The sequence below is a fragment of the Gavia stellata genome, chromosome 6 (genome assembly GCF_030936135.1).
Source record: "Gavia stellata isolate bGavSte3 chromosome 6, bGavSte3.hap2, whole genome shotgun sequence".
Taxonomy (NCBI): domain Eukaryota; kingdom Metazoa; phylum Chordata; class Aves; order Gaviiformes; family Gaviidae; genus Gavia; species Gavia stellata.
Window position 1 is genome coordinate 33,444,871 of NC_082599.1, and position 12,333 is coordinate 33,457,203.

Here is a 12,333-nt window from a genome sequence, read left to right on the forward strand (position 1 = left end):
ATAAACCCCAGTGTAAGATTTTTAACAGAAATTAATTTCTGATTTAGCATGCTAGTGTCCTCTACGTTTCTGGTTTTGATTCTTGGCAGCTTGATTTGCTTTAAGAAACAGCTTAAGGAGAAAAGTATAATGTTTTAAGCTAAGGAAATAAGTATCAGCTATCTGATATGTAACTATATAGTGGACTTCTTTCTTTACTTTTTTGTTAGCTGTAACATATTTGTCTTTGGAAGTTATGGTGCTTCTTCTTTTCTACTGACTTCTCTTGAAAAACTGTTTTTTCTTTTGTCCCCTTATATGCAATTAAATAATCCCCCTCAGTAGGTTAGTTCTCAACCTATAATAAGCAGGTTTTCTGTTTCAGGTATAGCTCAGTCACTGTTGCCTATCAGTGCTTTTGTTTGTTTGGTAAGGAATAAGAAAGAAAATATTTCCAGAATAGAATGGGATGAAACTTTGGTTTGAAATTTTGGTTTGAAACTTTGTCTTAAAACTGGTTTTGCTCCATTTCTGATGCTAAGATAAAAAAGAAGTATTGTAGCAAAGATTTTTGGTTAGGATTCTTAAACTTTCCTAATATTTTTTTTTATTTACTTTTCTGTCTATAAATGCAGCGTTTTCAGCAACGTACAATGAAAATGTAGTATGTTTATCAAGCATTGCTAGTGAAGTGATAGTGGGAGTGAAAAATAATGGATTTTGAAGTACCTCTGCATTAACCAGTCAAAATGTGAAAGAATTGGATTCAGAACTAATGTGTTTTCCAATTTCTTAAGTAATAGTCACTTTTCGGATGTAAAAGAGACTCAGGCTTTTGTCATTTACATGTTCTAGTATTTATTAATTTCTGTTATTGCAGAAAAAATGGATGAAGCTCCATGTAGGATGTTGCCAATCTGTAGTGGGTGTCTTAGAATTGCTTGCAGTTTTGGCTTTTATTTTACCAGTAAATTAAAGTAGACATCTTAAAGTGGTCAATCATTCTGTTTTACTAGGAATACATTAGTGCCACACAGAAATGGGTGACTGAGGATATGAGAATTGTAAAATTGCTCTACAAATGGGATTACTTTCATGACATGCCAGATTTTCCTATTTTTGTTCACTGGAGAATAAACGGTATGCTTACTCTTTAATTCTAGTGATGAAGACAGGTGAGAGTGGAATGACTGTATTTAGGCTTCTAACCAAAGAAAATCGATGGGCCTGGGTACAGGCAAATGCACGTCTTGTCTACAAAAATGGAAGACCGGATTACATCATTGCCACACAAAGACCTCTTACGTAAGTCATCATTGCATAAAGCAGCATACTTCAAAAACCGAAAACTTTTGAGCTTGTTTATATTCAGAAAGGAATTCTTTATTTTTAAATAAACCCCCTGTAAATCCTGAACTCCAAAAAGAAAACCTCTTTCATTTGAAAAGAATTCTGATATTTCAGTACTTACATGGCATAGTCCTTTATATGTAAAATTAAGACATCTTGATAAAGAATAAGAGCAGCCATACAAGCATCAAGTTATTCCATCCAATGTATTTTTAATTCAGTATCCCCATTAGCAAAAATTAAGAAATCCAACTGCAGTTGTGTAGAAGAAACAACAGATAACATAAAGAAATTAAGTCCTTTATGGTGCTGAACTAAATTCTGCATAATATGGAATTCAGCATTATTATACAGGTTAAATAATTTTTGCTAAGGCGTCTGTAAAATGGAGAGAAAGAGATACTTCAGTATTGAAGTATTCATTTACTTGCTATGCCAAGAAGAACAATGCATGGAACAAAACCCACTTATTTTCATTTCAGTTCACAATGCACAGAAAATGGTGTATGCTATCTAGATTTAATTACAAATGTAATACGTAAAGGTGGTATTACAGTCATAAGCTCCTTATTTCATAGTCTGCTTCTTGGTTTAACTCAGCCAAGTTGAACTGGAATAGCTAGGAATTTGAAAAATGCCTACAAATAGAATAGTTCATTTTTTTAATTTTAATTCCAGGGGACAAAAAGATTACAGTAACTGTTTAGTACTGCAGTATTATGCTATATGTCTGATTTATTTTCAGAGATGAAGAAGGGGCAGAACATCTACGGAAGCGTAACATGAAGTTGCCCTTCATGTTTGCCACGGGTGAGGCTGTGTTATATGAGGTATCTTTCCCTATGTCGAGCCTTATGGACCCCTCTCAGCTGAAGAATAAAAGCACGACAGGGAAAGGAGCCAAAGCAATGCTACACAATGATTCCGTGGATCCAAACTCCCTCCTAGGTGCCATGTTAAGGCAAGATGAGTCTGTGTATCTCTGCCCTCCAGCATCACATAAACTTTCCTTTGAGCGGAACTTCTTTGCAGACAGCAGGGATGAACTGGGCGGTGTTGTTAGCAGCTGGACAGATAATCTCCTACCTGCTGGAAATCACAACATTCTCAAGCGGGAGCTAATGGAGTGTTCCCAGGACAGTACTATTCCACTTCCCGAAGACAGTGCAGCACTCTTTCAAGATAACAAAACCAGTGATTTGTACAGCATCATGAAAAATCTGGGTATTGACTTTGAAGATCTAAAGTGTATTCAGCAGGATGAGGAGTTTTTTAAAACTGAATTATCTGGTATGGATGATATTGGGGACATAGACATAACTGATGAAATTCTGACTTACGTTCAGGATTCCTTAAATAAGTCAGATTTCTTATATTCAGGCTGTAACCAGCAGCAGCCCGTGGTCCAGAATGAAGGTTGCTTGGTACAGCAAGAGTTAGAGCCGCATCAACTTCATCAGCACCAGAAACAGCTCGTGGAGCAGCAACAGCAGCAGCAACAGCAGCAGCTCTGTCAGAAGATGAAACATATGCAAGTCAATAGGATGTTCACAAATTGGAGCTCTGGCACCAGCATGCCTCCTAGCTGCTCACAGCAGCAGCCCCAGCAATATGTACTCCCTGGCATGCATGCCACTACATCTGAGTTCTCTTACAAATCAGAAGTAAACACTTCCCCTTATGCGTGTAGGCAAGAGTTTATTCCTCACAAGCAACCCACAGCGATGATGCCACAGCTTTCTAATTTTGCTCAAATGGATTTCCCCATAGCAGGTTTTGACAGATCAACCTATTCCGCTTCTTCCAACTTGGAGGATTTTCTCAGTTGTTTGCAGCAAGTCCCTGAAAATCGTGAGTGTGGGATAAACTCTGAGTCGGTTATGCTAAATCCTCAAACATGCTATGCAGGCGCTGTTTCTATGTACCAGTGCACGCAAGAACCACAGCCCAGCTGCGTGGATCAAATGCAGTATGATCCTATGATGGCAAGTCAACAGACCTTGTTGAACAAGGTAAGGTAAACAGCATTGCTACACTGCTTGCATTTTGAATCATGTTTTTATTGTTTTGGGCGGCTACTAGTACGCAGAGTTTGTCATAATTGAATCACAGAGTTTGAAACTGATGGGTTAGCAGTGTGTGAATGTCCTTGCTTTATTTCTTCATCAGATTGAAGAGAGTTGCCTTTGGTCAAGTTTTCACGTACACGTATCCACATCCTGGTAGCTCTCTTTGGCAGTATTAAAGCAAGAGTGAGTGAACTAGTCTGTTGTACCTACTAGTAATTTTCCCAGTAGGAGCAAAGGAAAAGCAGATTGGTCAAAAGCTTGGAATTTGCTTATATGCCTTTTTTAGAGGAGTGGAATGATGTCAGTAAAACTGTCTGTTACATTCATTTTCATGAAATATGTTCACAGAATCACAGAATCACTACGGTTGGAAAAGACCTGTAAGATCATCAAGTCCAACCATCAACCAACACCACCATGCCCATTAAACCATGTCCCACAATGCCATGTCCACACATTCCTTGTAAGGATCCAGAAGAATATCTTGTTATTAAAATTTTAGTGTCCTCTAGCTACTCAAATTCTTCGATGATTTTAGGATTGCTTAAAGTACCAGATTATAATATCATATAAATAGCATGAAATATTATAAACTATTGCATTTCTACACATGGTGATACTGCAAAAATGTTTTTATATATTGCCGTAAGTGAAAGTCAGCTTGTTCCTCAATCTGCTGTCCAACTTGTCTGCTGAGGACAAAAAAGCAGGAAAAAATCATATTTGCAGTAGATAAGTTGGACCTTTTTCACACTGTGCTAAGGCGAATGCACAATAAAAGCTGTAGAAGAGAGGAGCCTGGCTGTAGCACAGACTACAGTTTTAAGCACAGTTCTTCACAGGTAAAATTAACTTAGAAATATATAAATTCAATTACTAAGGCAGTTCCTGTTCTGAATAATCTTTGTTGAAGTGCTTTAAATTGTACCATTTATTTCTGTTAAAGCTGCTCAAGTACAGAGCCACAATTTATTTTTTTTATCTCAATGAGTTAATGTTCTAAAGTACTGATTCTACAAATGCTTATGCATGTGCATAAGCATTTACAGAATTAAAGTATTAACTGGCGTTTAACCTACGCAAGACAGAGGTGAGGAATGCAAGTAGAACATAGCCAGTTTTTCAGTATGCTTAATACAAGTACAAAACGTATCCATTTTAAAACTGCTTCACTAGCGGAAAAAATACAATTGCAGAATTGCAGAAATTTAGGTAAAATATAGGACAGTTCAGCAAGATGAATAGCTTCTGCCCAAGTGCCCAAGGACTGAAATATCATGAAGTGACTTTGGCAAACTGCAGTGCGCAAGCTTGCACAGTGCTTGGCTGTATGCTGCCTGGCTGTGGTCAGTGTTATTAGTCCTTCACAGTGCTTGATAACAGGGTTGCAAAGCAGTTCCAGGGCCATCCAAGTTGATCCCAATAATAGTATAGAATTTTTTTTTTCATAAAAGCTATACTGGTGTGGTGCATCAGTTCTGAACAGACAGGACATAAGCAATTCCATTTCTTTCTTTTTAATGGTTGGTTTCAAATACATTTATTTTGTAGATTATTTTGTTGTTATGCTGCCTTAATCATTTTTGTTAAGACCTCTTTTTGTTATTTTCTTGCTTAGTTTTTCTTCTCATCTATCTGGAAAAATTTTAGTGACTAAGGGAGCATCTCTGAATGCAATAAATGAATACATCTATTACTTCATATTTACTAGAATGCTGTACTGCAATAATACTATTGTGTTTAGCTTGTTTGTCACAAAAAAATGAACAAAGGCCACTTTGTGAAAAGTTATCCTTACTTAAGTTGTTCAGAGGCAAATTCAGCTCCTCTTGCTGTGGTATACCTATGCTGTGTGGATCTGGGTAGCATTGCATAAGCGGAAGCCTAGTGCAGAGCTGATGTTATCCTTGTGCACGTTAGCTCCTGTTTTACCTCTGAAGATAACTGCTGAACGTTTCTGCAAATGAGCTTAAAAGAGGAGCACGCTTCTTGATGAGTTAAGGAAGGATTATTCCCCTAACCCCTTTTCTAAAAAAGTGATCGTAGATAGCTGATAGCTGTCTCCAGGTCCTTGTGGGTCCAAAACTTACTACGTATGCCGACTGGGTGCAGTGAAGGGTGGGAAGAAACTGCTTGTTCCTAAACCAAATAGCATTGACTTTTGCAGCCCGTACTGCTATATACTGTTCGCATGAAAAAACTCAACATCTCTTGTATCAGACTGTACTGTTTTAACGTCTAGTCACATCTGCCAATTAACATTTTTATAGATTGAGGGCAAAGTAAGGCTCTATGTAAACCAAAGTTGTTATGTTGAGAAATGTTTTAATGTTGAGACTTTTTTAACCTAGAAATGTCATTGCTCCAGGGGAAGTAAGCCTATATTTATATACGCTTATATTACAGAGATTGTATTTAGTCTTGTATCAGAGGAGTTAAGAACTTTAAAATATGTGAACCCATGGAAACTAGTAAGTCAGAAAAATAGCTACAGCACTTGAAGCAATCTTGTAAAATATCACCTGTGCCAAAGCTATGATGGCAAATAATATACATTTCTTTATTGTAAATAGGGAGACTCTATCACTGCTTATGGTAATAAACTCAAGGTTTCATTTTATTGCTAATTGGTAACTATAGCAAGGATGCAACTAAGCAGATAGGATACTGCTGTCTGAGCCTATGTTCACACAGCCAAACCAAAGTAGGGCAGTCCTTGTGCCTGGATTCAGCACAGTGACATCCCTGTCAGTGGTTGGAGTCTGGAGAGAGGACAGACATCGCTATGCAAGCCATGATTGCTATCCTTTCCTCAGGCTTCTAAATCCCATCGATTTCTATGTGAAAGGACTAGGGGATTAGAAAGCTGGAGGGTCTCTTGTGGTCATCTGCCTTGACCTTCTGCCTAACTTGTAATTGCAGTAGGATCATAGCTAATGTAGTCTAAAAACACTTTCGGTGATGGAGAAGGGCAGAAAGGCCTTAGATAATTTGATTGCTTGTTTAAGATTGGTATTCCTTTATTAAACAGGAGAAACCTTGCTAATTACTAGATTCTGTGTTGAGAACTTTCTTAGAAATTTTGATAAGCGTGCTCACCTTGTTAACGAAGACTATTGAAATAATCTGCTTCTGTCAGAACTAATCCTAGCTTATGTTATTCTAGCTGTCTTTAAAAGTATGGCAACTGTGATTACTAACACAGTCCACATGGCTATGGTCTTGTTGTTAAAAACTTTAGAAGAACTGTGTGCAGTTAGTCAAATTTCAGTGTTTGCATAGAAGGGAAAAACAAGTTTCCAAAATACAGCATATTTTGGTAGATGAATGAATGTATAATACATGTTTTTAAGGATAAACCTTGAATGAATGAATGAGTACTTACGATATAAGCTACTCCTGAAGAGGTGATGGAAAAGTTTAAAACATTTTCTTGTATTTTCTTTGCATGACTGAATAGAGTATTTTGTAGATAAAGTGACTTTTCCATAGCATGACAGGAAGCATTACATCAGATGATTAAAATAATCCTATGAATAATTATGTCAAGACTGATGAAAGCCATTCATTGCTCTTAGTTGGCATTGTCAATATGAAGACTGTTTGTCAAAAAAGCCCACCCTATGACAGCTCAGCCTGTGGATTGAATGCAGTACCCTTCAGCTTATGAATAGGACTTCTTGTGCATTCCTGGAAGAGCTATGAAGTCTGGATCCCATTGCAGACATGAAAACACGGATATAGGTTGCTTTTAAAAATTAGGAGTGCTCAGTCAGACTGTACTTCCTACAAATGGAAACTATATTACACTTTAGATAACAGCGATGTTTCTTTACTTAGCCAGAAGTAGGACTCCCCCTGACTTCAGCATGGGTAAGTTTCACTGATGATTCAGACCCTACTTTAATGCAAATTAACTTCTCATCATTTAAAAAAAAAAGTTTAAAAGCTATTCATTATATTTTAAGATTATTTCATCCAATCTGTGTCTTTAGGAGGATTTTTTAAAACTTACAAATAAATCAGTTTCCCATACTAACCATTTATATTGCCTTTTTTCCTTCCAGTTCCAAAACGGTTTCAATGGAGGAAATGTAAATGAAGCATATCCCTCTCAGTTAGATGTGATCAGTAATGCACAGACTGCCACACATCTTCAGCCTCTTCATCATCCAACAGAACCCAGATCCTTCTCAGATTTGGCGTCTAGTGGATTTATGTGATTCGGCTGTAGAGCTCTGTCTGTGATTTTTGTCTGGGCGTCAGGCTGCTCCAAGGAAAAGCTTGATAAGTCTATCTTTGAGTATCGGACTTTAACAGCTAAATTACATTTTGAGAATATGAGGTTGGTTGCACTATATACTGCTGGATATGTCCAAGACCTTGCTTTTTAGAGCGACAGGTGGAATTAAAACTTCTGACTAGAAATACGCATGTGCTGTTTTCCATCAGATTGACTGTGTCATTGCAGTATGTATTATATATGTACTACAGACTATGTCATGCTATACAACATAAGATAAGGCAAATGGTTTTGTTGTTTAGAAAATAATTGGGCACTTTACAAATAGCATCAATGGCACAAGGAAGATGATTTCACACGTGGATTATTTCCAGACTTTTATTTTTTAAGAACTATTAAAAGGCTCTGAATTCATAAGAATCAAAGCACTTAATTTTAATGCATACTAAGCTCTTTAATCACTTATTTTATATTTAAATCCTTTTGTTTTAAGTCTCCATTTCTAGCACTTTAATAGAAGGCTTAATACAAGGATATGATATGCAACTTCAGGTTTTCTATGAAACAGACCCCTTGCATTCCTCGTTTTCTTGCCAACCTTAAGTGCCTCACAATTTAGCTACCTTGTTTCTGATGGGAGCTTATTTTAGCAAAACTCACTATAAATGTCATCCATATTATGTGAACTTTTATCTAACATCTACAGTGCTACTGGCTGTATCTTTTTTTTGTTTTTTCCCCTAAAGACAATTTGTTTAGAGAATGATTTAATTCTTTATCTGTGGATTTGTTACACTATTATCAGGAGTTATTAATGTTCTGAGTTTAGTTCAGCTAAAGAGTTTTGGTTTCTTCTATACTGCTTTTCTGCTTTCTTCAGGTAATACAGGGTATATTAAAAAAGCAGATTTTGCTGAGGAGGAAGAGCAGATCCTCAGGATTAGTTTTAGATTATCAATGCTGAAAAACATGTGCCTTATCTTGTGTTAAAATACTCATAATGTCCTTTAGAAATAATACAAGGCTGCTCTATGCAAATACTTTCATTAAAAAGGATATTGAAAAGGATTGCATTTTAAAGAAGGGGGAAAGGAGTATCAATAGCGATTGGTATTGACATTTACTTAGACTGCAGTTTTCAGTGTTCATAGGGGGGAAGGGGTCAAATTTGGTTTAAACTTTTTCTCTAGCAAATTGCACTGCAAAGTACAGAGACGTCATTCTTTTTATGTATGTTGATCCGTTCGAAAAGCTTTGTGCAAAATATGAAATTGGGAAAAGAAAAAAGTCATTAGAGAAATTCTCCTTGTAATAAGTTTTATTTTCAGGAAAAAAACCCCACATCCACAGAAACATTCTGGGGTTTTGTTTTGTTTTTATCTGAGACGATTGTTAGAATTGCAGACACCAATGTTTGGTGCAAAATAATAATCTACGTGATAAATACAGAAATGTGTATATGTTCAAAATATTTCATACTCTTTTGTGTTGTATAGTTCATACATAATAAAATGTCTTTGTAAAATATGTTAAACCAGTTAATTTTAAAGTGTTACATCATTATATGTTAAGAACAATTTTATTACATTTGTTATATGTAATATAAAATGGCAATTTAGCCAGTTTAGAACAGCAAAAGTAAATTGGCTTCCTCCAGATGGTTGTTAATATTGTTTAACACAAGGACAATCGCTTAAACTTGGAATCCTTTTGTAGTTGAAACATGCTTTCATTGAAGAAGAGCATGTTTTCTTCTATTCTGTGTAGTATGATATGCTAGGCCAAACTTCTAATTCAGTTACAACTTTTCAGACAAATAACTTCAGCAGTTCTTTTGAGTGAAATTACCATATATAAAAGGGCCATTAAGGAAGCAATTACTATTCAGGAAAAGCCCATAAAGACACTGTGGGTTGTATTACAAGGTTGCTTTGTTTTTTTTAACGTTTCAGATTTTGTTTTCAGCACAAGACATCAGTAACAGATTTAATGAATATCATTTGTGATTGTCATTTTTTTATTGAAGGTCTTGTTTTAAGCCAATGTCTGAAACGTCTTCCATTCCTAGCTAGCGTATCATGTTTGCATTTGAACTTGAAAATTCAAAAAATGCTGTAAAACCGGAAGGTTCAAAGGGATAACGTGTGTTTTACATCTTACAAGCCAGTATGTATCCTGTTTATGAATTTAGTTAAACCAAATACATGCTGTCCTATCACTAAGTGCCAAGGATGCAGCACTACAACTGTGCTGCCCTATTTACTGTAAACAAATTAGTTGTTTATATGCATATCAGCGTATTTTGTGCATTATCTTATGTGTACAACATTGACTGTATTAGTGCACTCTTGATCTGCACCAAACTGTACCTACAGTGCACAGATGTTTCTAACTTGGATCTCTACTAGCCCTTCAGGTCTGTTATAAGTAAGATTATAGCCCAGTGTTAGTCAGTATTACTGTCCATTTTTGTACAAGTTTTCTTAGCTTGTTTTTCTTTCCAGTTCTTATCTCTCCTTTGCTATGCCTGCACATACCATGCAATACACCTCTTGCGTTAAGGTATGGGTTTGTAGCGCTCTTGCTCATCTCCACTAAAGTTTGTAAGACATAATATATGGTAATAAAATAATCACTTGAATGTAGCTGAAATGTATGTTCTTTTACTGCAAAAATGTTTGATTTCAGCAGTATACAAAAAGATATGTTATCATACAGTTACTAATACCTTTGGAGAGCTCGTCATCTAATAGTTTACAAAACTATTGTTATTTACGTCACTGTGGACTTTGCACTTCTCTGAGTATTAGATGCAAATACAATGTATATAATTTAGAGTGGTGAACAAATGTGTATTTGTCTATGGAATTAGTATTTTATACTTGCATGAAAATGAGTTTATAAATAAACTTTGTAAATAGTAAGCCACAATTAGCAGTTGGAAGGCTTCTATATTCATTGCTTAGTGATAGTAAACCCACAGTTGAACAGTACTGGACAGGAATAGATTTCTGCATAGATGCTGCTAAAAATAAGAAGCATTTTCTGTTTCCGGATTTGTAGCTGGCCATTGATAACCTATTTACTGTTTATTGCTATTTCATAAATAGTGATTTTAAGTTAAGAAAACAATTCTTTTAGTTTATTTCTAATTACTGATATTACAGTTTCCTGTGTGCTATATTGGCTTTGCATGATAATCTTTTAAAATCAGTTGTAATGCTGAATCGGATGTTTCACTGTAATCCCCCATGCAGTTTACCAAATTTACAATAGTTCTTTGGTTTAGTGACATGATGGACAAGAATTTAATTGGTTTCAACTGTGCTATTATCTTGTAATGTATTAAGACACGTCTTATCCAGGATCAGTACTAGGCTATGAACTCTGTGTGTAGGTCCTCTTCTTTATTCTTCTTGCATAGCACACAAAGACAAGCTAAGATACAAGAGTAAATGAACAAGGCTGCAAATCTATTAAGTAACATCTGGAAATAATCAGGCAATAATATAAGCAACACAGGCCATCCTTTTTTGTAGCCTGTTGCATTTGTTAAAAGGATACCTTCAAGCCACGTATCAACCTGTTCCCAGAAGTGTAAGACCTCACTGTCCAGTTTTTTTTGAAGGAGGGAGATACTTTCTTCTGGACTAAACCATTTTCTTTATGACTTACGGAATTCCACTTCTATTTCTAATTCAACATGAAAGTTAACAACCATGGTGGTATCTAACCTGCAGTAGTCCATTGCGTCATAAGCTCAGGGAGTTTGTTGATGGAAGTCATCATCTTACTTGAAGCTCTGTCAGGGGGAGTCATTCCCAAATAAGTCTTTTGGAGATGCATTTTGCTAGTGAGGAACCACATTTCCCACTCACACACTTAAACTGAGAGCTGTTTTATTCTCAGGTGATTAAGTTAGGTTAAAGTTACTATCTAGAATAAGACCCTGTTTCCACTTCTAATATTTTTATTCTGTTCATTGATTAAGTTGACAAATTATCTTCCTTTCTTCTTCCCTCTCTGCCTAGGCATCCTTCCCTGCAAGCTGGTACTTCGAGTGCTAAATAAGTAACGCTAGACCAAAACAGCTTTAGACATCCAGAATACAAGTGGACATCTAAAATGAATAATGAAATTCCACCCATCGTATACTCTGCACAGTATGAACATTTAATGATTTCCAGCATGAGCCAGCATCCACTTTTCCCCCTTTCATTTCTGTTACCTCCACATCTATTCTTCCTCTCGAGGAGGTTCTGGTGCATTGATTTTTGTGGTGAACCTACATTTTATAAATCCTCTTATCTCTTGAAGTTGATCTTCCTGACAAGTAGAGAGGGACCATAATAGCAAGGCATCAGCAGCTAAGTGCAAAATTTTCAAAGATTCAACCGAATATGTGAAATCAAAGATGTGATCAGTCTATGGGACAACGAGGTTTCTTCTTTATAACCTAAATTTTCTAGTCAAGGTCCAGCAGGCAATGTTATTAGCATTAAACAAGGCTATATACAATTTAGTTTCCAAAGTAGCCAGTCTTTGAGAAAGGGAGAGGTTTCTCAACATTAAAGTTACTGTGGTTTTTATAATCTGTGCTGAAGCCAACAGGCTCTTATCTTCTCTTGAATCCAGCCTGGCTACAAATAACAGTATAAGCAATATTCAGAAATTAACTTCAACAGATTTTTT

At 36.1% G+C, this 12,333-nt stretch overlaps 1 protein-coding gene across 1 annotated transcript in view; it reads left to right on the forward strand.

Annotated features, from left to right (window-relative positions):
* The window catches only part of AHR (aryl hydrocarbon receptor), a 67,701-nt gene extending 57,129 nt beyond the window's left edge, over positions 1–10,572 (forward strand). The window contains exons 9-11 of the mRNA XM_059819055.1: positions 1,143–1,284; positions 2,075–3,341; positions 7,466–10,572. Of these exons, the coding sequence (XP_059675038.1) occupies positions 1,143–1,284; positions 2,075–3,341; positions 7,466–7,621 (1,565 nt within the window). The 3' untranslated portion in view covers positions 7,622–10,572. The remainder of the gene's footprint in view (positions 1–1,142; positions 1,285–2,074; positions 3,342–7,465) is intronic.
* Positions 10,573–12,333: the final 1,761 nt, after the last annotated feature.